The sequence below is a fragment of the Alligator mississippiensis genome, chromosome 4 (assembly GCF_030867095.1).
Source record: "Alligator mississippiensis isolate rAllMis1 chromosome 4, rAllMis1, whole genome shotgun sequence".
Classification (NCBI taxonomy): domain Eukaryota; kingdom Metazoa; phylum Chordata; order Crocodylia; family Alligatoridae; genus Alligator; species Alligator mississippiensis.
The window spans coordinates 28381603-28407500 of NC_081827.1; the positions used below are offsets into that span (position 1 = coordinate 28381603).

The window sequence follows — 25898 nt, forward strand, 5'->3', positions numbered from 1 at the left end:
ATGCTGGTTCTCTCTCAGCCCACCTCACCTCCAGTCTCTCACTTGCTATGACTTCATGTTATATTGCTGTTTATTGTGGAAGGCAGTCCCTGGGGCTGGCAGTAGCCTTGCTGGTCACTTTGCCTGCCCAGCCAGGCCAGCCCCACACCTGGGGCCTTGTGCTCTTCCCTCAAGTGCTTCCCCTTTAAGACAGTGCTCCTGGCTTCTGAGCATCTGTCAGGGCTTCAACTATTGCAGTCTTGGCCCCCTTTTTCTCTGGCCGCACCCTCTGCCTTGGTTCACTGTTTAAAACCTGAGCTCCCAAATATTGGCCCTGCCTTGGTAGCAGCCCCTCCTGGGGCTCAAGTCTTACCATGCCAGCCTCCACCCCTTTGACTTGGAGCTAGCTTTTGGCACAGATAGCCGTGGAGTGCCACCCACACACCCCTGGTCATAGCCTCTTTCACCCCCATAGCCACAATCTAGTCCTCCAGTCTCAGGTTCAAAACAGAACAAAAACACAAGCTAACGGCTTCATGAAAAAGTCTCCCTCCCTCAGGGTAAATGTTGCTTACAGGCCCTACTTCTGTTGGAGGTATCTCATCCTAGATCCTCTGGGTGGCTTGGATGCCTACCTGTCTGTCTCCAGCAGCCTCTCTCCCCCAGGAGATCCACTCCCTGCTGCAAACAGGGGCTACCCCTTGCATGGTCAGGGACTGGACTAATACCCCCAAGCCCGGCCTCCTTCTGGCCATGTGACCCTGTCTTCTGCACCAGGGACCAGCTGCAGCTAACTGCTTCGTTAGCACCCTGGCCTGGTTCAGTCCATCTAGGCAGCTACTTCTTGCTGCCCTTCCTGGCCTGGGGTTTCCTACCCTCTCAGGCCTTCCTAGTAATAGGGGCAGGGATTCCCTGTTACAGCCATTGTTTAGCAGCAAGGCTGGCATACCTATATATTTTATTTTTACATTCATGTACTTCAATGGGTCAGAAATTCCAAAAGGTATGGCATAAATAATCACTCCAGGACTCAGACTTATTCAAGCCTCTTTAGTTTGCAAGCAGAAGAATGTAAATTATGTACAAGAAAGTTCTCTTATAAGACTTCTGGGACTGTCTATTTCTAGCCTGGCTTGAATTACCACTAGATCACTTTTTTAGCTCAGTTCTTCAGTACTTCCATTTCCACTCTTTGTGAGAGTCAGGAAGTACACAGGCATAGAAATTTGTGTTGGGAGAAAAACCAGCCATGGTCTTGGAATCTCAAATGAAATGCTGTTAGTGGAATAGGCAAGAATTCAGTTTGTTTCATAGCTTTAGCACTTACGGTAACAACCACGGAATCCAAAACCGTAACTCCCGACTGAACATCTGTCACAGCAGCGGCCTAAAACATTAGGCTTGCATTGACACTGGCCTCCCAGCTTACTGCAGTTGGAGCTCAGTGACCCCTGAGGATGGCACCTGCATGCTGTTGGCAAGAAGAATTAAAAATACAGGTTATTTCTCAAAAAGAGAGAGAACACAAACATCAGGTTTACTGTGCTCAGACTTTTAGAGCTATTACCTTAAAATGTTACCCGAGATGGGCTTAAGAAAATAAAACAGAACCTGAGGACCTCACACAGGGTGCATCTACATGAGCAATTAATGCACTGGAATTTAAAAATTTACTGCACAGTAAATTCAGGCTCATTAAACCGCTGCTGAGTGCACAAGTACACACGTGCCTGGTTCAGGAGCAAAATGAGCCCAACAGGAGCAGCCTAATCCAGGACTGCTCCTGCCCTGCTCTGCCCCCTCAGCAGCAGCCAGGGAGAGCTCCAGACTCCCCCAGGTGCCAGCTCCGGGCTGGCGGAGGGGACTTGGGGCAGGTTTGGGTGGAGCAGGGTTCCACACTGGTGTGCCTCCAAGCCTGCCGCCCCCTGCACATTTACCACGCCAGTGCAGGCCTGCGCCCAGTGCACCTGCAAAGTTCTTGGCAGGCAAGGGGCAGGCAAGCGCTTGTGTGCCCAGTCCACGCTTCCCTGTGCCTGCCTGCTCCTTGCTCTCTGCCTGGGAACTCTGCAGGTGCACTGGGCGCAACACCGCACCAGTGTAGTAAGCATGCAGGGGCAGCAGGCCTGGAGGCACCACAGTGCAGACCCCTGCTGTGCAGGACCCCCAGAGCCAGGCACATCTGGTGACAGGTTGGGCCTGCCTTTGCCATTATACCAGGTACTACAGGGGAATAGTGGCCTGGACAGCCCAGCCAGGGACAGCATCGGTTCCTCAGAATGGTCCCTGGTGCCCTGCACCTCCCTCTCGGACACGCACCACAAGGAAGCTCTGCCTCCCTGCCTGCCCCCGGGGGGCTAGAAGCTGTTCCCGGAGCCAGGCAGCAGTTTGGCCCCCTGCTGCCTGGGCTGACTGGTGTGTGGAAAGCTTTAGGAGTGTTATGTGCAACCTTGTCTGCCTATGTATAGGTTGTTACATTTGCCTGGGGATTGCAGGAAGGAACAGCAGAACTGCAGGCAAGCTTTATCGTTCTGTAAGTTTAACTCCTTGGTCTTTGGAGAACAATACAACTGGGAGCAATTTGCTCCTGGTCAGCCTCTACACTTGTGGTATGGCACACTAGTTTAACCCGCTGTTTTCTAGTGCCTGTATCTATCGGTACTAGCAAATGATGCATTAGACTAATCTAATGCACAGTAATTGCCTCACACTTATTGACAGTGATGCTCTACTGTGCATTAGATTAGTCTAATGTGCAGCAAAGCATCTTGTGTAGACACGCCTATAATGGGATTGGTTGCCACCCAATCATGGGGTTTGGACTATCTGATGATATTATGCCAGTAATGATCTTATGTGAATCATCAGCACAGCTTCAAATTCAGATTTGGATTTGAATAGGTGAAGGTATTACCTCAGCCCACTGTGGGAACAACAAAGGATATAAAATTTGGATCCAAATACAAATATCCTTAAAGTCTGAGGTATTTGCTTTGGGTCTATCTGTATCTAATACCTACTGAAGAGTGATCTGCTAATGTTTGAACAGGCTCACAAATCCATTTAGGGTTATCATCATCCAATAGTTGGTGGTTTAGGTTCAGCTACCTATTCCCATGCTTATTTGTAATGCTACAAGAACAGCAAATTTAACAGTGGACAGTAATTTAGGGGCGTTTATAATAGTTGCAGAACTACAATAATAATTACACCTCTTGTAGTAATTCTACTTTTGGTCTTGGCTAAAGCCAGTTTTCCTGTCAGTTAGATAACTTGTTTGTATGACAATTAAGTACATGCAACTATGCTGAATTTTTCAGGTGGCTGAAACAATTTTCTGGTTCATTTTGAGGAATGAATGATATTTTATGGCAATCTGAACTGGTCTGTTCAGTCTAATTTGTAAGACATTTGTTTGCAGCACAGGAAGTACTTTTCCATGTGCTGAGCATGTCAGGTTAAATGATTATTTGTAGGCATTTTTGCAGCACCTGCTAGCAGCCAAGCAGATTAAGAATTTCTGTTTCACTTCAAATTTATTTGAGTTTTCTGGTCTGCTGCCAAAGTGGGAGACAGAACTGTGGGTGAAAGGTTGGTTGCCTGGCCCCATTCTTCTAGTTCCAATCTTAAATCCTGATCCTGAGATTGTTTACATACATATATGCCAAGCTTTACTAATTTGAGTAATCCTATGGAAATCAGTGGAACTACTCAAGTAACAAAGTTAAGGAGAGATGTGTTTGCAGAATCCAGGATTACTCCAGTGTAATTGTTACTGATTTTTTTGCAATAAAAATATAAAGTTCTGGGAAATGATTCCTAATGGAAAAATGAAACATCAGATTTTCCAAATCATATTTTTGGCAAGACTTTAGGAAAGGATAATGTAACCACTGTTCTCTATGAAACAATGGCTCTTATAAATAAATGTTAGAATGTAATTAACACTTTTTACTTGGAGGAGGAGAGAAAGGGGCAAGAAGTAAAACCAAAAGAATTTAAATGAATAGGCTAATTTAAGTGTAATTCACAGACTAGGAAATTCACAACTGGAAAGCCAGGGACATGTTTCAATGTATGACTGGTATTAGACTAGCTTTTCTGGAGGTTGGAGAAAAAAGCCCAGAGATAAGTGAAGAGTCAGGGGACCTAGATAAAAATGTAGTAAGAGGAAGCAGTAGCAAAAGCCTTAGCAATGTTCTGGGGGGAGAGGATAGGAAAATCAGTTAGATTCCTGAAATGTTCATATACTAACGTGAGAAGCATGGGAAACAAACAGGAATAACTGGAGGTCCTAGTACAATCACAGAATTATGATGTAATTGGGATTAGGGAGATGTGGTGGGATAGTTCACACGACTGGAATATAGTCACATATGGGTATAGCTTGTTCAGAAAGTATAGGCAGGGAAAAAAGAGAAGCTATTTCCCTACATATTGAGGCAATATACCCTTGTTCTTGAGGTACAATATGAAGCAGAAGGTAGGCCTGTTGAAAGCTGTTGGGTAAAGGTCAGAGAGGAGGATGTCGGGGGGGATGTCATGGTGAACATCTGTTACAGGCCACCAAACCAGAAGGAGGAAGAGGCCTATTTTAAACAATTGATGGAAGCTTCCAAATCACTGGACCTGGTTCTCATGAGAGACTTTAATTAACAGAACATTTGCTGAGAGGGAAAAGAGCAGAGCACAAGCAATCCGGCAGATGCTTAGAGGGATAACTTTCATACATATGGTAGAAAGGCCAGCCGGGGAGAGGGGGGGGGGGGGGGGGGGGGGGGGGGGGCATTCTTTTTGATTTGCTGCCCAAAACAGGGAGCAATTGTTTCAGAATATGAAGAGGAAAGACAACTTGGGTGACAACTACCACAAAATGACAGAATTCAGGATCCTAAGGGAAGGAAGGAAAGCAACAGAAAAAAAAAAAGTGTACTTCAGAAAAAGCAGATTTTAGCAAACTCAGGGACCTGGTGGGCAGTACTCACAAAAAGCAAGTTAGAGTGGTAAAGGAATCTAGGAGAGCTGGCTGTACTTCAAGAATGCCCTTTTAAAGGTGCAGGACCAAGCTATATCAATGTATCAGAAGAATGGGATGTGAAACAGGAGACCAGCCTAGCTAGACAGCAATTCCTTCAAAAAGGAAGTTTATGAAAAGTGGAAACCTGGACATAGTCATAGGGAACAGTATAAAACTATTACATGGGCATGCATGGAGAAGGCCAAGATATGATTTGGGAAGGCTAAGATATGATTTGGGATGCAGCTGGAAAGCGATATAAAAGACAGCAAAAAGGGATTCTAAAAGTATGTCAAAAGTAAGAGGCAGACCAGTGAAACCATAGGTCCTTTATGGAATGCAGAAGGCAATCTAGTTACAGAAGATGCAGAGAAGGCTGAAGTATTTAATACTTTCTTTACTTCAGTTTTCACAAATAGGGGCAACTGCCAGATAAGTACAGTTAGCTGCAAAGATAGGAAAGAAGAGAAAAAACCAAGAGTAATGGCAGCACAGGTTAGGGCAGGAATGAGCAATTATTTGGGCTGGAGGGCCACTTAAGGTGTTTTGGTGAGCTGTTACAGGCTGGGTGAGGAGTGCTAACCTGGCCTATTGTGGCAGGAGGTAGTGGCAATTGATCCTATCTGGCATCAGACCTGTCCACCCTGCACTCCCAGTCAAGGGTGCTGGATGGAGCAGGTGGGCAGGCAGACAGAGTCTCCATGGAAACTGGCCCAGGACCCCCATGGGAAGGGTATGCTTAGCCAGGTGGATGGGATGGAGCCACGGGTGGTTGGGAAGCAACGTCTGGGAGTGGGAAGGCTGGATGGGGCCAGGATTGTGGGGTGAGGATAATGTGAAACCAGAAGAGGATGGGCTGGGGTGCCTGGGCAGCAGGGCTGGGTCCAGCAGTGGCAGCAGAGACACTGGTAGCCAGGTAGGGTGAGCCACTGTCACAGGGGCTTCCAGGAAGCCGAGTCTGGCTGCTGTGCCACCCCTGCCCTGCTGCACACCTGGGGGTAGTGTGGTGGCACCAGCTGCATGCACCAGGGCCCAGGCTGCCCTCCACATCTGGGCTAGGTGGGACCAGCAAACCCACTGCAGGCCAGATAGTATCCCTTGGTGGGCTAGATCTGGCCTGCAGGCCATATTTTACCCACATCTGGGTTAGGGATTATTTAGAGAAACTATATACTTTCAAGTTGGCAGGGCTGGATGGGATGTACGCAGGGTAGTAAAGGAATTGGTTGAAGTAATTTTCCAAGCCATTAGCTATCATCTTTGAGAAATCATGGAAGTTGGGTGAGGTCCTGGATGATGGAATAAGGGCAAGTATAGTGGCCATCTTTAAGAAGGGGGAAAAGGAGGATCCAGGGAAGTACGTATCAGTCAGCCTGACCTCGGTACCTGGAAAGATAATGGAGCAGTTCTCAAGGAATCTATTGTGAAGCACTTAAAAGAGAACAAGTGATCAGGAACAGCCATCAGGAATTAACTAAGAGTAAGTCATACATGACCAACCTAATTTTCTTCTATGATAATGACAGGCTCTGGATGCGGGGAAAGCAGTGTGTATGATATGCCTTGACTTTAGCAAGGCTTTAGACAGTGTCTCCCACAACATTCTCATTAACAAGCTAAGGAGATATAGACTAAACAAACATACTGGAAGGCAGATAGATAACTGGTTGAATCATTGTGCTCAACAAGTAATCATCAATGGCTCAGTGTCTAGTTGGGAGGAGGTATCAATTGGGGTTCCCTCGGGGTCTGTCTATTAATGATCTGGATGATGATCTATAATGATCTGGATGATGAAACAGAGTGCATACTTAGCAAATTTGTGGACAATACCAATTTGGTATAGTTGCAAACACAATGGAGGACAGGGCTATGATCCTAAATGACTAAGATCAGGGGTGGGCAAAATGTGGCTCGGGGGCCAGATGTGGCCCACCAGGCCATTCTATCTGGCCCGTGGGACCCCTAAAAAATTTAGAAAATTAATATTTATCTGCCCTGGGGTGCCTGTCATGCGACCCTCGATGGCTTGCCAAAACTCAGTAAGTGGCCCTCTACCCAAAATAATTGCCCACCCCTGACTTAGATAGACAGGATAAATGTTTTGCAATGAATCAGATAAGATTCAGAAAAGACAAGGACAAAGTCCTGCACTTGGAACAGAATAATTGTATGCACAAATACAGACTAGGGAATGACTGGCTAGGTTGCAGTACTGAAGAAAAGAACCTAGAGGTTATAATTGACCTTAAGCTGAGTATGAGCCAACTATACGCTCTTGTTGCAAAAAAGGCAACAGCATACTAGGCTCTTCTAACAGGAATGTCATTTACAAATTAAGGGAAGTGATTCCTCCACTCTATTCAGCCCTGGTGAGGCCCCACCTGGAGGTTTAGGCCCCACGCTTCAAGAAGGAGGTGGACAGATCAGAAAGAGTCCAGTGCAGAGCATCACAAATGGGAAGCAACATTTCAAGCTGAAGAAGCTAGAGTAATTTATTCTGGAGAAGAGAAGACTGAGGGGGGAATTTGATAATAGTCCTCAAATACCTGAAGAATGATTATAGAAAGGATAGAGATGGGCTTTTCTCTGTGGCCACAGGGGACAAAACTAGGCACAATGGGCTGAAGCTGCAGTAGAGGAAATTTAGGTCAGAGACTAAGAAGAACTTCCTGACTCTGAGGGTGGTCAAGTATTAGAATAGGCTACCTAGAGAAGTTGTGGACATCCTTGGACATTTTTTAGAACAGGTTGGACAGACACTTGGCTGGAATGGTTTAGTTGGGGATGATCCTACATTGAGCAGTGGGCTAAACTAGATGACCTTGTGAGGTCCCTTCCAGCCCTACTTTCCTATGGTTTTATACCTTATGTTAAAAACACACAGACCACACAGCAGCCATATCTACACAAGACGGTGTCTGTGCAGCTGTTACTGTGCAGTCATTTAGTACTTGCAAACTAAGTACTAAACGACTGTGCAGGAACCATCATTAGTGTCCCAGTATGGTTGCCTAGTGATGCTTACTGAACAGTAGCTCATTACTACTGCACAATAATGTCACATGGTTAGTGCCTGGCAATGCTACTGCAATGAGCTACTGCACAGTAGTAATGAGCTACTGCTCAGTAAGCATCTCATGTAGGTGTGGCCAATATATATACAATATACCACACGGTAATACTCAGGTATTGAGGTGTGCAAACAGTGGATCTTTTTGGCTTGGTTTTGAACATATTCAAATAGAACATTTTAAAATTTCCAACATAAAACATTCCATTATGAGAATACCATAACAACACATTTTGACATTTTCAAATTGTTCAGCCCACTTTTATTGAAACAGAATTTATATGATGCATTTGAACCAATTTTTGCAAGTAATTTCACTTCCTCCAGAACTCCATTTTTTGACAAATTTACTATTCAGTGGGTGTGTCTACATATGTCCCTATAGTGCCTTTGTTACTGCACTGTCATTTAGTACTTCCTTTTGGAAGTTTCCAAAAGGGAGTACTAAATAACAGTGCAGTAACAAAGGCGCCATAGGGACACATGTAGATGCACCCACAATAGTAAATTTGTCAGGTAAGATGGACGTACTAAATGTGCAGTAACAGCCCGTACTGTGCCGTGTGCACCGTGCACAGTTATTTTCAGTTGCTATGTTGCCAAAGCAATGCACTATAATGAAGGAGTGCATTGCTATGGCAACATAGCTGTGGTGTCATGGTTTGTAATCACCGATGCTATGTTGCCATAAACCATTGCTACGGCAATGTAGGGTCATGTGTAGATGCGCTGACTGAGATTTTTTTTCCAGATTTAGTCAGGAATCAAACACAAACATTGATGAAAAAAGACTTCTGTTTTCATTTAGACTGGTTATTGTCAGTATTAGCATGGTCAGGTAAGCATTTCGCAGTAAGTAGAATGTGCAGTCAACTTGGAACTGCTTCAAGTCAGGTCCTGTAGCCTCCAGTTTCTTTGCATCTCCTGGAATAGCCTCTGATTCACATGTAAAGACTATTGCCAAACAGATAGGAACTACAAAAGGCATTTAATTCAAATATATTTTTCCCACATCCTGGCATCCTTTCAATGGGTACATCTACACGTGTGCCGGACGGTGCAGTTGTTATTGCTCACTCCTTTAGTACTTGCTTAAGCAAGTACTAAATGACTGCACAGTAACCTGCATTACTGCACAGTCCCGATGCTGCACAGGTTTCTTCTCATGTTACTGCATAGTAGCAACAAGCTACTGCACTATAGTGTCAGCATCATGGTTCGTGCCCACTGATGCTACGTCATTGTAGCAGAGAGCTACAGTGACATAGCTCATTGCTACAGTGATGTAGCATCTTGTGTAGACGTGCCCAATGAGTTTCAAAAAACTTGGATTTTATACTGGGAATCATGCCAAAGTAGCTGTAATGATTTCTGAAGAAACCAAAGGTATTGAGTTTGTTTTTATATTTTGTGGTCCAAGAAAAAGGCTGTCCCAGGGAATGGACAAACAAAAAAGTCTTACAGTTAGCTCCTTGGCACCTATTCAATTTGTGCCATTCCAAATGCATTTGTGATATTCCAAAGTGTAGGCAGATGCATGTTCAAGCCATTTCTGGCATTACAAGTGCAAACGAAAAGTCACAAAGGAGAAAGTTTTGCCTTTTCAGTCAAGGTTTATCTTGGAGTCATGATATCTTGGACAGGAACATCAAATGTGTACCTGCTCCAAAGAGCTATTGTTTTTCAGCATCCCAGAATGAATTGCTCCCCACCCTCACCTCGTGCTCCAAGGCCTGTTTCACTCTCAATCTGAACTCTACTGCCTAGAGGGCAGTAATTAATATCCAAAAACTAGGAGGAAAGGATCCCCAGAACTCCCCCAAAGAAATGTGTGGTGTGGGCAGTGCTCAGAGGGTCAGGGTGGCACAGCTTTCTGGAAAAGAATGGCGGGGGATGGTGGATATGGGAGGCACAAATTGACTTTCCATTCACTGCTTTGAAGGCAAGAATTTACCCTTAATTGTACCAATAAGACATGAACTGGTTCATTGGCCCTTCTCACATTGCAAACAGGGGCTAGGCTTCTAACAGGGTATGCAGGGAAAGAGCAGAGGGGGACCCTACCAACAACATCTGGTCCCATGAGCCTCAGTTCCCTGCTGGAGCCAGGATTGCTAACCCTCCCCCCCTTTTTTTTTTACTGACAGTCAACCTTTTTTTACTGACATGTTTTTACTGATATGTTTTACCTAATGTAAATAAATGTAACTGCTGCCAGGCCCTAGTTAAAAGGGCTGGGTTATAATTTAGGGGTTTAACATCAATCAGAGTAAAAAAATTGAAAATGTTTAGTTCTCAGCAAAAAGTTTGCAATAAATTTTTTGGGGGGGTTGGCAAACCTACTTGACTGCAGCAATAGTTTTAAATTGTGCTGCCCACTTGCAGGGGCCTCCTATGCAGCTCCACACACTGATGCTCACACTGTACCTTACACCATGCTGCTTCCCCCAACCCGTCCCCCCCAACTTACCCCTCCCAGTTCTGCTACCCCCCCCTTCCCAGCATAGACTCCCCAATGAAGCTTGTTGCCCAGCAGTTTTACTGACAGGCTGGGCTGCAGCAGCAGCAACACATGTCTGAGAGAATGCTCCCTCCATGGTGCTGCACTCCTACTTGAATACCAGGTGATACTGCTGTGCTCTGTCTGTTGGAACCGTAATCAAGCTACAACTGCATAGTGTTTTTACTGGTCACTAATGGTTTGTTTTTTTACAGACATTACTGATAGCCATTCTTAGCCTGATTTCTTTTACCAACAGTCAGTAATTTACTGACTGTTAATAACCCTGCCCAGAGCCATCTGGCCTCCAAAACTTAAGTTTCATCTATGAGCTGGGGGTAGGCTGGGAGTGGTGTCAGCTAGGAGGCAATTGGTGCTTTCTTCCCCATTGTTTTCAGAAATCAATTGAGCTTGAGGAATCCCTGCAGGAAAGCATACTGGAATATCTGCTCAGCTTTCCTCTAGTTGTTAAATGCAGCACAATTTAAGCTTTTACTAAATGACTACTTACAAATACATAATTAAAGAGTGCTCTTGTTAAAATATCAGTATTTTGCAGAAAACACGATAAGTCAGCAAGTAGCAAAAGCACCGATACTGTCCTGTTGGAACTGATACTTACGAACTGCTCCATTGTGAATACGAGCAGACATGCTCACTATGAGTCTTGCACATACTTCTGGTAAAATATGAGGTCCAACTTCTGAAGCAATTTCAATGCAATGGTACCGGTGATACTCATCCAAATCTTTCTTACTACACAAGTTCTCCACAGAACTGATTCTAGGAATAAGACCAAGCTTGAGGTTTGACAAGAAATAAATGATTAGATATTTGTGTAGGTGTACAGAAAAATATAGCTTACCAGTCTCTTCTACTTCATTCTACACTTTATGGTTAAAGACCCAGAGCTCAGCCATTTCTAGATCCTCTACCTTGTAGCTCCTTTACTTCAACCCACATTTTTTCTAAGGTTTTAGGCCAGGGGTGGGCAAATTGGAGGTTTTGGCTGGTGGTCAGATTCCATTTTCCAGCAGCCCCTGCCTGCATTGCTTCAGCAGGTCTCCATGGAGACCCCAGGAGTGGCAGGGCCATGACAGCTCTGTACCCAGTGCAGCCATGATGCATGGACAGCACCTGTTGCTGGTGCTGATGGCAGCTATGCGGTCATCTGCCACTGTGACAGTGACCGTTTATGCCCCCCGCCTCTACAAAGGCAGCACCCAGGGCTGCTGCCCCAGTTGTCCCCCATTAGTTACACTACTGCAGGAGCAGGCAAAGTCCAGCCCACGGGCTGGATTGGGCCTGTGGAGGACTCCATTTTCTAGCAGCCCCTGCCCACATTGCTCTGGCCGGTCTCCATGGAGACCCCAGGAGTGGTGGGGCTGTGGCAGCAGGGGGTCAGCATGTCCAAGGAGATCAGCCTAAGTGGTGCACTGGCAGGGCCAATGGCTGGGTGCAGAGCTGGTCTGGGGCCAGGGCTGGGGTCTTGTGGCAGTGACAGCACAGGCCAGAGCTGAAGCAGAGCCACAATCTGCTGCCTGCATGCCCCTGGGGCAGCAGATCACAGCTGCCCTGGCTCCAGCCCATACTGTCACCACTACAAGGTCCTGGCCTTGTCCCAGAGCCGCTCCGCACCCAGCCACGTGCCCTGCCAGCATGCTGCTTGGGCTAGTCTCCATGGAGGCGCTAACCCCGCGCTGTCATGGCCCCATGCTCCTGGGGTCTCCACAGACTTTGCCCACCCCTGCAGTAATGTAACTAATGGGGGACAACTGGGACAGCAGTCCTGGGCACTGCCTTTGTGGGGTGGGGGAAGTAAAGGAGCACAAATGGTCACTGCCACAGTGGCATGTGAACGCCCTGCTGTCATCAGCACCAGCAACTGGGGCTGTCCATACGTTGTAGCTTCACTGGGTACAGAGTTGCCTGCTGTATACATCTGGTCTTACATGATTATAGAATTATAGAAAAATAGAATATCATACATTTTAGACTCAGTTCTCAAAAAAAGCATGTGCACAAAGTCCTGTGTACATTTACAGAAGTAAAATACTTCCTAAGCCTGTTTGGAGTCCACTCACAGAAAACGATGCATTCCACACCTAACTGGCTATTACCATGTGCAATTACTTAAGCTGGCCATGCTGTTACAGAATTTGTATACAGATTAGTAAACAAATATAAACTAGTACATAGAAATCTCTATTTTTCTGATAAAATAATTATTTTCAGCAATTAAAACTAGCATTCTAAAAACTATTTAGCAGATTTGTAATATGCCTCTGTAGAAGTTGGAAACAGATGCAATGTTATTAAAGGAAGTGGACTGCAAGGTTACTTACTGAATCAATCAAGATGGCTGATTTAGTCTTTGAGTCAGAGGCAGAAGGCTGAGAAAAATAAACATCTACAGAATACCCTGCTCCTGGTTCTAAGCAGAAAGGAGTCTGTAGAAGTGCAATTCTGTTAGAAGGAATAAACCAAAATTAAAAGTCAATGTTCCTTTATCAGACAGTCAATAAGTAAAAATCATTTCCTCAAGAAAAGGGTTTGGAATAGTTTTCTGTGTTCACTTGTCTTAAAGAGGCGGGGACACACACACAAACTCAGGAGAGGAGATACCATGTTGGCGTTTAATATGGAGGAGTGTGTAGCTGGTTTCTATGTTTAATGTCAGAATTTGCAATTTTTTATCAGGGAAAACCAGGATCCCTGCTGATGAGAGTGAAATGCTAAGGATAACACTGGTGTCAATCAATTTTTCTATCTCTTTAATGAAACAGGTCCTAATCCCTGACATTGTGTCTGAACCATTGATCTAATCACTATATGGGCAGGATCTCAGCTTGCATTTATCCCTCAAGGATGCAAAAGTGCACTGGAGCCACAGTAGACTTTTGCTGGAGCAGTTGCTAAAGTGGCAAACTCTCACTCTGCATCACATGGCTGTCTATGGTGTCCTGACAATGTGAAGGATCACATGCATCATCCTAATTCTGGGAGTATTCTCTGCATATTCTCACTTTCCTAGGCGCTTATCACAACAACTTAATAAAAGCACATGAACATTAAAAAAGAGTGGTAAAGAAGGTAATATCCAGACCTCTCTCTAGCTGGTAGGGCCAATGCATATGGCTCCTGTGGGTCTGGCTTGTTCTTGCAGCGTTCATTTGCTAAAGTTCCATGGGGGTTAACAGCAATACTCGCTATCCAGTCTTCTAAAGACTAAGCAGGTAGGAAAAAATTAGGAGAAAAAAAACACATTTTCTCTCACATGCACATCAATGTAGCCATGCTACTGAAAGGCAAAGCAAGTAGCAGTAGATTGCAACAACAAAGCAATTTGTTCTTTTCATATATTTTTATGTCATCTGGTAATAGTGGATCAGTCCTTAGGCGGGGCAATGGCTTTAGTTCCATTCACGTCAATGGAGCTGTTCCCATGGACGCCAGCTGAGGGTTATTCATAGATTCATAGATGTTAGGGCCAGAAGAGACATCCATAGATCATCGAGTCTGACCCCCTGCATAGGCAGGAAGGAGTGCTAGGTTTAGATGACCCCAGCTAGATGCCTATCTAACCTCCTCTTGAAGATCCCCAGGGTAGGGGAGAGCACCACCTCCCTTGGGAGCCCGTTCCAGATTTTGGCCACTCTAACTGTGAAGAAATTCTTCCTAATGTCCAGTCTAAATCTGCTCTCTGCTAGTTTATGGCCATTATTTCTTGTGACCCCCGGGGGTGCCTTGGTGAGTAGAGCCTCACCAATTCCCTTCTGTGCCCCCGTGATGAATTTATAGGCAGCCACAGGGTCACCTCTCAACCTTCTCCTGCGGAGGCTGAAGAGGTCCAGGTGCCCCAGTCTCTCCTCGTAGGACTTGGCCTGCAAGCCCTCAACCATACGAGTGGCCCTTCTCTGGACCCTCTCCAGGTTATCCACATCCCTGTTGCTGAACTCCTAACTGTAGTATGCAACCTACCACTAAAAACACTAAAAAAAAAATGCAACCTATCACTAAAAATCACTAAAAACACTAACAACAGAGGGCTGTCAATGTGAGTCCCATATTTTAAAAAGGCTTTAGAGGGGACACAGAACTACAGACCAGTTAGCCTAACTTCTGTTCCTGGAAAACTGGCAGAAACAATAATACAAAAAAGAGAGTTGTTCAGCACATGGACAAACATGACTTGTTGGGAAGGAATAAACATGAGTTTGTCAAAGGGAAATCATGTCTCATCAACTTACTAGAGTTCTTTGTGGGTGTCAATAAACAGGTGAATCAGGGTGATCCAGTTGATACAAAATAGTTGGACTTCCAAAAAGCTTTGACAAGGTCCCCCATCAGAGGATTTTAACTAAGGTAGGCATGGGATTATAGGGAATGTCCACTTGTGGATTAGAAATTGGCTCAAAGATAAAAAGCAGTGTGTGAGTATGTATGGTCAGTTTTCAGGATGGAAAGAAATAAACAATAGGTCCCCCAGGGATTTGTGTTGGGACCAGTGCTATGTAACATATTCATAAGTGATCAGGAAAAGAGGGTGAGTAGTGAGGTGGCCAAATGTGTCAATGACACAAAATTATTCAAAGTGGTAAAGACCAAGGCAGACTGAGAGGAACTATAGAAGGATTTGCCATGATTGAGTGAATGGGCAACTAAATGGCAGATGCCATTCAGTGTAGAAAAGCGTGAAGTGACGCACCTAAGCAAAAATACCCGTATCTATACTACAATGTGCTCTACATTAGCTGTTACCAGACAGGAAAGAGATCTGGGAGTCACTGTGTACAGTTTGCTAAAAATATCAGCTCAGCAGCCATCAAAAAGGCAAATAAAATGTTCAGGATTATTAAGAAGAGAATTGTAAACAGAACAAAAAAGGTATCATCATGCCCCTTCATAAATCCATAGTGCATCCACACCTTGAATACTGTGCTCAGTTCTGGTCCCCACACCTCAGAAAGAATATAGGAGAACTAGAGAAGGTATAGAGAGGAGCAAGGATGTAGTATGGTAGTATGGAGGGGCTTCCAGATGAGGAGAGACTAAAGAGGCTAAGTCTATTCAGTTTAGAAAAGAGACACTTGAGGGGTGGGGACATGATAAGGGTTTAGAAAATACTAAATGGCAAAAAGAAAGTAAATAGAGATTTATTATTTACTCTCACACAATACAAGAACTAGGGGTCATAAAATGAAACGAGTAGGCAATAAGTTTAAAACTAACAAAAGGAAGTTATTTTACACACAGTGTGTCATTGAGGTGTGGAACTCACTGCAACCAGCTGTTGTGGAGGTTGACAGTTTAGCCAGATTCAAAAAGGGACAAGTTCTTGGAGGAAAAGGGCATCTGTAGCTATTGAGCATGGGAGTTAGGAATACAGCCTCTGAATTAAAACTCCCTAGACCTTAAATGCTGGAGACTGTAAGTGAGAAAGGAACAGTGGAAAAAAAATCCCAGTTATACACAGTTCATTCTCCCTTTCAGCATTCACTTCTTGACACTGTGTGATACAGGATTCTGGGCAAGACAGACCCATGGTCTGTTCCAGTAAATGGCAATTTTTATGTTCTTAACATATTTCCTTGTTTAAAATGTACACCCCAATTAACAACAGCTGATTTTAGGAAAAACTGTGTATTGTATCCAAGAAAATATAGTATTTATAGAAGCTGCCTATACTATATGGAGCAGGAGACAAGAGGTGTTGTCAGCTTAAAAAGAACAGCACAGCCCTACTTGAAAACAAGGCAAAATAGCTCAAAGTGGCCAAAGAACATGTCCCAAGGTTCACAGGGGACATTTTTACACATGTTCCGGGAAGTGCTGGGGAGCACTTTAATAAGCAAGGGCTTTTAATTAAAAGTGCCTGAGTGTCCCATGTATCAGCATCCCGCATGCTGAAAAATGGTGGCAGGGCTCTTAGAACTAAAGCTCATCGAACAAGCTCTAATTAAAAGCACCCCACCACCATTTTACAGTGCAGGGCACTAATAAACGTGATGCCAGGGTCTGTTGGAGCACATTTATTTCCTTGCTCCAGCACACTCGATTAATCAAGTCTGCTCCAACCTGCTGTGAAGCAATCTTTTAGAAAAGTATTCTTGGTTAATTGAAATTTTGATTTCACGCACCTCAGGCTCATAACGAATGGCAATGTCAAAGTCCATGGTAAAGGGAATATTGTTGATAGTAAATCTTAATCCGGCTCCATTTGAAACACGGGCAAACCCAGACCCTGTCCATGTGACAGGTTTCCCAGGGAGAGGCTCTCTGAAAACAATGTCCAGAATAGAGTTCCTTCCAAACTGGACTGAACCCTGCAAAGAGATATGGGCACTTTAAACAATCAATGGTATGTGCACAAGCTTTGAAAAATTGTGCACTTTTACCATGTACCTTATTACCTTCAGCAGCTAGTCATCATCACCTAATAAACAAGCAAAGTATGTGCTATTAAACCCTCCCCCATATACCTAACAGATATGAATCTACAATCCAAGCAAGTTGTAAACATTGAAAATCGGCTTCCAATTATGAAAAAGGGTTTTTCTTCTCTCATGGTCAGGTTTTCCTTTGTAATGAAATCTTTGGGTCTGAGCTTATAGTCTATACATGGCAAAATGAGGTGTGTGCATAGACAGGTTTTCTTGAATGATTTATGTAATATCGAACCAATTTGTGTACTGAAAAACCAAATTGTGAGGTGCAAGCCTGCATATTCTATATTTATAATCAGCAGTGGTTTACTCTATCCCAGTCCCAGTGCTCTTGTGGCAGTGTTGAACATCAGCAGCATTTGTTGCATCCTTTGTCATTCAAATGTTATATTAGCTTACCCGTTTCAGACCTACTTTTCTCATGCTTCGTTTCTTACTCCTGTTAAGTATAATCTTTCCATTTTCAATTGTGAAATCATATCCTTGCTGCTGGAAATAGATATCACACCTTGGAAAAGCTGTAGGCTTAACCTTAAAAGCAAAAAATGGAGCATTTAGATGACAGCACTTTTAAATGAGCACTGCTCTGTAATTTCAAAATTAAAAAAACCAGGCTAAATTATTTGCTGATATACATTTATGTAACTCTAAGAATTTGGCCCAGAAAGTTTAAAACTCTCCCACTCACTTTGTTATAAATAACTTTTATTTCCATGTGCACAATTATACATTGCTTTAGACTATGTCCCAGAAAACTGATTTCTATATCATTATTGGGGTGTAGGTTGATAAGTGCTTGCGATTAAAACTGAACATTTTCATATGTGAACTGCAATTAAATAATGGTTACTATTACTCCTGGCAGATTCTGGATGACATAAAGGATAGGTACTGGTAAAAATCTTGGCGATGTAGAAATCTTGTTTCCAGCAGAAACAGGTTTGCACTCTGCATGCAAATTAACTATGTCTATTTTTGGAAATTCCCCTAAAAAATATTCTGGGAAACTGAAGTATGACTTAGTTATATAAAAACCTAAAAAACTTGGCCAATTCAGAGTCAGTTTCTAAAACCATGTAAGTGAGTCTACGGGATCATAACGGAACTAGATTCTCCCTCCCATCACAGCTACTCTAAAGCTGACATAATGAAACAGAGATGATTACCATCCCCTCAGGTGCCATAGAAACATAGGACTGGACGAGGCCATCTGAGCTTTCAAATATAGTTCCCTGTGTTTGCAAGCAACCGTTTGTCTAAAAAGTTCCATAAGACCATCCACTCCACAGCTGCCACACACTGCCAGAGCTTCCTTTCTACACAAGCTGTGTGAACATCAGAGATTAAGATACTATGGCTAGGGTTATCCCTGCCCCCTGGCAAATTCAGCTGCCGTAATGGCCTCCTGGGGTCACTGGCCAGTGAGAAAGATCCTTAGGATGCTCAGATTTACACAGGGAGAGTCCATCACTGGAGAAAGCAGAGGACACCTGTGTGTATTTCTCTTCGTTCCAGTAAGTGCTTCAGTCAGTGGAGTTCACTGACTGAAGGAGGAGTGCCTTTTAAACTTGCAAGGGTGGAGAATCTACTTTCCCTGACTCATCTTCCTTTCTCCTACTAATTTCTTCTCCAGTTACAGCACCCTCTCCTTGGCACCCACTTTTCACTTTCAGCAACTGAGACTCACTTACACGAAGTTATACCACCTTATGCATGCTGTTCATGAAAACAAAACAACCTACCAGCGGTGCAGTTCCAGAGAGTGCCTTTGCATGCTCTGCTTCATAGGTATAATAATCCAGTGGTACAAAGAAGTAGCCTGGGGATGGTTCATTACACTGACGGCCCACAATGTTAGGGAGACATTCACACTGACCATCATTTGATGAGCATCTGACAGAGGAAATGGCAAGGGTGTGGTATAAGAGAATTAACAATGCATGTATCCTTATAGCCCACCCACGGGACAGCTATTCTACCTTTGCTTTCTGTCCTTATTGGTCCTTTCTCAGTAAAACTGCCTCCATTTAAAAATAATTTTCTAGCAACTCACTGCCATTTCTTGCTTCTAATGCCCATGTTTCCTTATTAATCTGTTAGCAGAGGCAAAAGTTCCTCACATACTGGTTTTCTGTAGTAAAAAATAACAAATTATCTGATGAAAAATCGTGAATTCTGACAAAACCCCCAAAATCCTTTATTAAAATTAAAAGCCCCCTGCAGCACCTCCAACCCTGCTGGTGCCCCTCACACCCCCCCAGTGCATCCTTAAGCCCTGCTGGTACCCCCACTTCCCCCAAAGCCCCCCCATCCTACTGGTGCCTCTTACTGCCCCCAAAGGCCCCCCCAATACTGCTGGGGCCTCTCACTGACCCCAAGGCCCCCCCAATACTGCTGGTGACCCTCACTACCCCCACAATAGTCTCCCCACCCTACTCTTGCCCCCCCACAGCCCCTGCCCCCCAGGCCTGCCAGAGGGGCCCTGAGCTGCCAGAGCTATGGGGCCAAGGCCCCAAGTCTGCAGCTCCCTGCCCCCAACAGCAGGTAGCTGCAGCAGAAGCAGCATGGAGCTGACTCCCCCACTGCTGCTGCCTGCTCAGGCAGGGATGGGGCTAGCTCTTGGCTCCTCCCCAGCCCTGCCAGTGTCCCCCAGCCATGGCATGCAACCCTCCAGCCCTTCCAGAGGGGACCCCATCCCCCTGCAAGCTCCACTTACCACACAGGCCCCAGGAGAAGAGTGAGGCTGAGTTGAGCTGAGCGGAGCCATGGCTGACTGAGAGTCTCAGGCCCTGCCCTCCCTCTCCCACTCTGTGCAGGGCTGGGGTATTCCCACCCTGTTTGCAAACAGCTTTTGCAGGCTGGAGCTCAACCAGCCTGCAGAGTTGTTTGCAAAAGCAGGGAATCTATGGGTTTCTCTGCTAAAAGAAGAAATCCGCATTTTCTCTGATAAAAGGGGGAAATCCATGGTTTTCTCCATTTTTCCGTGGGGAATGGAAAACCTGGATCCCTGTGTCATCACTCTACCCATTCCACAAGTTGCAACATGCTGGGTATTCACTAGTTTTGACTACTGAATTGTGAGCATATGAGCAGAGCTAGGAAAAAGGCAGAGCAGAGTGGCACCTTAGAGACTAACTAATTCAGAGAGACATACACTTTCTTAATCAGCTGTTTACTTCATCATGTGCCCATGAATATAGTAAATCTACTGTTGCATGGGTTAAGTCTATATACGCTAATGTCTGCTTTCAAGCAGTAGAAAAGACTCTAGCTGAACAAAGTCTAGGCCACTGGTATTTGAAAAGACCGGCTACCTATGCACATATTAGTTCGTGTTCTAATTAGAACACTCCAGCGTGGACTCACCATCATGTGTATAAGCCCCCACACATTTTAAAATGGCTGCGGGGACACTTTATCTGGGCCTCGTCTAATGAGGTTTAGATAAAGCATCCCACAGCCATTTTTAAATGTGCAGATGCTTAATAAACATACCAGTGAGGTGTTTTAATTAGAGCAGCTCGCCAAGAACTACTCTAATTAAAATGTGCGCCCCCCAAGCACGTGTATGGGCAGCCATTCATTTTAAAGCTAAACATTTTTAAAGCAAAGATAGCTCTGTACATGTGAAAATAAAGCATTTTTAAGTTTTCAAACATGAATGACAAATCTCAACTTCAAAAACATCATTTCTATCTAATTGCACAAAACTGGGGGACCTGTGCCTCCAGAGTTGAGTTGGAATGGTTTGTACTTTTTCTCAAAACAATCTCAATACTTAATGGTTCAAAGTTTGCTTTAGAGAAAGAGAGAAGAAGATTTTTCAATCATCCTAAGACTCCATTTAAACCTCACTAATAAATTTACAAAAACTTACACCTGAATGATTTCATATTATTCATATATGATGGAACTGTGTCTTTAAGCTATTTGGTCTCTCCATTTACACTGAGAATCTTAAAACCCAACTAGATTGGCACAATATTTCATAAAAATTAAAGAACTTCAAAATGGGAACTAACTTACAGGCTATTGTAGGCTCCACCAATGTCACAATCACATGGAGAACAACCATACAAACTGTTCCCAAGTCCCCAATACCCTACCTATGAAAATAAAAGAAAATGCATTTTTTTTAATTGTAAATACTTAAAAACTTAAATTACAACTGGAAAACAATCCTACTTTGATTGGGAATATACTTTACTTGGTGAATATTTCACTGAGACAGTTACATGTGTAAAGTTATGCACGTGTGTAAATATAGTCAGGATTCAAGACAAAAGAAAAATGTATCAGTAAACTACACAATACTGTAACAAAGCTGAGTGGAATATTACTAAATAATTTATCTGACATGTTTCCCTGACTGTAAAGTATCCGCATAGTGCAATATTTTGGTTTTTTCCTTCTGTTATGTGAAAGCAGTATTGGGGCAAAGAAGTTTGGTGCCTGCGGCAAGCCCTCAGCGGCAACCCACTCTTGCCCTGCCTACAGATCTGGTGGGCACATGCCCCCCCATGCTTGCCTGGGAGTGCACAGAGCAGTGGGAGCTGCCCTCCCCCTGTGCCCACAACCCCCAAATTAGCCGCTAGTGGCTCCGTCCCATGCCCCACCCTAGCTGGGCAGCAACTATTGGCGCCCCTTAATTTCGGTGCCTGGGGTAGTCACCCCACTCACTGCCCTCCCCACTTGCTATGGCACTATTTGAAAGCATATAAACATTTCAGAGTTACTTTAACTTTAGGATAGATAAGACTTATTGTTTATCTAATGCTTGTGACTCATTACTGTTGCTAGATTGATTAGCTGTGACTGGTCAGAGAAGCCTCATGGTACAGTTCCTGCTCCTGCCAGGAGGGGTGTTCAAACAGTAAAGAAACAAGGGACATATCATTACTTAAACAGCTAGATAGTATGTAAGCACTTACAGTTTGAACTCTCCCCAGTATAAAACTCAACATTTGATTTCCACAGATATTTGCAGATGGGATTTTGTAATTTATTTTCTTTCTCTGAGTGCTGATTTCAATCAACTGGATTGCACAAGTGTTCATAAAAAGTAAACATAAAAACTCCTAATTATACATGAAGAGAGTCATTTAGATTTCCAAGTGAAGAATCATATTCTTTGCAACAGGTATCCAATCCTAACTGTTTACTATCTATGATTTCAGCAAAAACAGTACAATAGAAATGGGCAGAAGCTGCCAAGTTTTGTTATGAGAGTGATTATTACTTATTTAACTATTTATTAGATTATGAGTAGTTTTACAAGGAGTTAGATCCATAGTCACTCAGGAGTATTCTTGTGAGGAGATGGCAATTGTCTTCCAGTCAGGTTATCTGGGACGCTGTAAAAACTGTTGGTGTCAATAATAATAATAATCTTAAGGCAGTGAAATTTTAGTGGAGTCTGCTGAGCATTTCTAATAAAGTCAACAGGGTTATAACACTTCTTGGGTCAGGTCATCTCAAGACTTGATCCTGTTCTGCTGAAATCATAGAAATTAAGGACTGGAAGGAACCTCAAAACATCATTGAGTCCAACCCCCTGCTCTGGGCACGAATATTGCTGAGATCAACTGATTCCAGCAAGGTGTCTGTCCAGTCTCCTCTTGAAGACTTCCAAAAGCATAGACATTTCACTATTGACCTCATTAAGAGTAGGAACAGGTTGTAGAACAGAATTAAATCATAATGGGCACCCGTGAAGACCAAGTTCCTCAGGCTACACTAAATCAGAATTGGTGAAGAGCCTCTGCTCGTACAGTAAGGACCATTTTTACAATACATTAGATCATAGTTTCTCAAACTGTGGTACGCATACCCCTGGGGGTACGTGAGACACAGGCAGGGTGTACGCGGGTATACCAACACTCTCTCTCGTGCCCTCTTTTCCTCTCTAAACTATAGCAAAAAATGCAGTGTGTCATGCACTGTGCGGCACTTTAAATTCCTCAGTAATAATTTGGCATCACTGGGGTCAACCCTCCTAGCTTTGGGAAACGTCACATCTAGCTCAGATACATACTTGAGTTGTGTACCCCTGGTGTAAAAGGTGGAAACCCAGATCAGACATCTGTTATATTGCAGCCTTATATACACAGCCCTTCTTGCAATTTATAGCACATATTAGTCTGTAAATATAAAATCCCCTGGAAAATTGAGTGTTGGGGTACCTATTAAAATTTTCAGAAGTTAGGGGGTACTTGCTACTTAAAAGGTTGAGAAACCTGCTATCTGCTATTTCCACTCAGAATTGTTCTGTATTCGCAGAACAAGGAGAAAGGCAATAAAAGAGGGGAAAGAGCTTAGAAAGCATGTGATAGAAGATACTGTATGAAGCAAACATGGAAGTCTGCTGAATACATACAACGCATTCTTCACAATGTCGCCCAGTGGTGAACCACTGGCAGAGGCACTCTCCAGTCACTGGGTCACAGATTGACAAAGACAAACTACCAAAAGGATTACAGTTGCAGGCTGTAAGGAAACAGGACCACCTCTGTTAGTGCCATTACCAAAAAGCAATCCTACATTTACATTTGCAGTGAATTCACAAATAACCACTGCTCTCTGCTGTCTGGAGATCACAATGCAGAACAACACCTGCTGAATTCAGTTAGCCCTTAGCAGACTGGTTATTCCTTAGGGATGGATAATTTTCTTCAAGTATTTTGGTGGGAGTGATATCAGGAAGTGCTCTGCTGGGGTGCGAAGGATGACTGGCAAGCGGATCAGACTCTAGGAAGAAGTTCTGTAAGGATTTCTGCTATGGTCCTGCATTCTACTTCAACCCACACATTATTATTTTCATTTTTGCTAAGATGATCCTCTACCTACTTAACAAATATTTACAGTAAAGATAATAAGTGCAAACATGTCACAAAAATCAGACAGTGCTTGAGGTGAAGGGCACATACTTTTCTTTAAAACTGTCAAAGAAATCACTGGCTGAAAGCTCTCAAGTGTAGTGCACACAGCAGCCTGTCCACTCTGACACCCAGTGTACCATCTCTGGAATACACTTGCTCTGTAACAACAGAAGGGCCCTGAATCATTCCTCAAGGAGCCTTCTCACATAGCAGGGCAGACCTTGCTTGTTTGGCATCTGCTCCAGGTTGATGTACATAGAATTTATGTTAACTGGATTTTTTAACCCTATACCTTAAAAATATGAACAGAATATTCTGCAATAGATCTGGGGGACATAGGCTTGCCTCCTTGGTAGATGACTTCAAAATTCTTTTGAAAAAGTAACCCAGGTCATGACTTTGCAAGAGGTGACATAAGGTGCTTGCAGTGTGCATTTGTCTGCAACATTAACCATAAAAATGACAGCTAAACATTGAAACTTTGGACAACAAAAGTGTTGCCAGCCAGGAAGGAAATACATTGCCAGAAGGGTGCTAGACACTGCACTCATAAAACCCATCTACTCTATGTCTAATTCTCAGTAGACTCTTTTATGATGACCAAGACATCCTTTGCCTTATTTTTTTTATAAGAAACATAATTCTAATCACCTATTTAGAAGCCATTCTACTTCAAATAAAAAATTGCACAGATTGTTTGAGGTACTCTGTTTAGTAAATCGCTAGTGTATTTCCAGTCCTGCTCCTCTTTGTTTCAGATACTGCACCAATCACATTGCCTGGAAATGAAGTTTAAAGTAGGCAATATGTATGTAATTTTTAACTACCTCTCATGGTTAGAAACTAAGTTTTGAAAGAAAAAGATGGTAGTTCACATACACTGACAGCCCAGAGGATTGCCGCTACTCAGCCCATAGTAGTTTGGCTTGCACTTGTCACAATGGACTCCTTCAACATTCTCCTTGCAAAGGCATCGACCAGCAAGACTTCCAAGAGTGCGGTCTGTGTGGCTTTCACACTGTCCACTGTATAATGTACCTTCTGGGTCACAGTCACAGGCTACAAACACAAACAGAAACATGCAAAGAATAACTTCAGGCATAAGAATCTATATACACATTATATCATTGCCATTAATTAAATATTTGTATTCTGACAGTGCCTAGACACTTTAATCAAGACAGGATCTGCATTATGTGAAACACTGTACAAGCAAAGCCCCTAGTTAAGAATTCTGTGAAGGGCTTCCAGACAATGCACCCTGATGTGGGAGGTACTCTGGCCTTGAGGAGAGACACAGTAGGCGCATCTACACATGCATTTGCTGCAGCACCAGTTTACTCACAAGTAAATTACTCGAGAATAAACAGTACCGGGCAGGTGTCTACACATGTAAGGAAGCACCAATCTGGTCCCGTTTCCTGGGGCCCTGAAATAGGCACCTGCTGCTAGCAGGGGGGACTCCAGGCTCCAGCTGCAACTGCCAGCAGCTGGCAGCCCTGTTCAAAAGCCCACCCCGCTTGCTGCTCTCTGGCCAGCCACTTCCCCGGCCAGAAGCAGGATGCACAGTGGCAGCACTCTCCTCACCAACTCTGCTTCCTCATCCCACGGCTGTTTCTGCCCCTGGCAGCAACGGTCAGCGTCCCCCACTTCTGCTGGCCACTGCGTTGGCCCTGATGACCTACCACACTGACTGCTGCCTGGCCCACAGCAATCTCACCCCTCCAGCTCCCCCACATGCAGCAACTGTCTGTATCTGCTCACCAACCATGCGCCATCCCAGGGCTGCCGCCATGCACCTGGACCCCGCCTGGCTGGCTGGACCCTGCCAGGGACACCAACAGGCTCCAAGATGCCACTGCTGGGGCCACCCTCGCCCTCCTGGGCCTCCAGCCCCACTGCCTCTGGGCCTGCCAAGCCACCCAGGACTGGTGGCAGCACATTGTCCAGCACACCTGGCAGTGGCTGGAGGCCTTCAGGATGGCTTGGGCCACCTTCGGGGATTTCC

At 44.2% G+C, this 25898-nt stretch overlaps 1 protein-coding gene across 9 annotated transcripts in view; it reads right to left on the reverse strand.

Annotated features, from left to right (window-relative positions):
- LAMB4 (laminin subunit beta 4) overlaps positions 1-25898 on the reverse strand; it is a 93764-nt gene that overhangs the window by 37548 nt on the left and 30318 nt on the right. For 8 of the 9 annotated variants that reach the window (XR_009461522.1, XR_009461523.1, XM_059725876.1 and 5 more), the window contains 10 exons: positions 24770-24949; positions 23389-23498; positions 21039-21118; positions 18755-18905; positions 17412-17543; positions 16707-16892; positions 13673-13794; positions 12912-13032; positions 11189-11366; positions 1307-1450 (listed from right to left, as the gene is read on the reverse strand). Coding sequence is in view for 7 of the 9 variants with exons in the window: in XM_059725876.1 (XP_059581859.1) it covers positions 1307-1450; positions 11189-11366; positions 12912-13032; positions 13673-13794; positions 16707-16892; positions 17412-17543; positions 18755-18905; positions 21039-21118; positions 23389-23498; positions 24770-24949 (1404 nt within the window). In the remaining 2 variants the exon portion in view is untranslated. The remainder of the gene's footprint in view (positions 1-1306; positions 1451-11188; positions 11367-12911; positions 13033-13672; positions 13795-16706; positions 16893-17411; positions 17544-18754; positions 18906-21038; positions 21119-23388; positions 23499-24769; positions 24950-25898) is intronic. The other variant, XM_059725877.1, reaches the window with a different exon arrangement.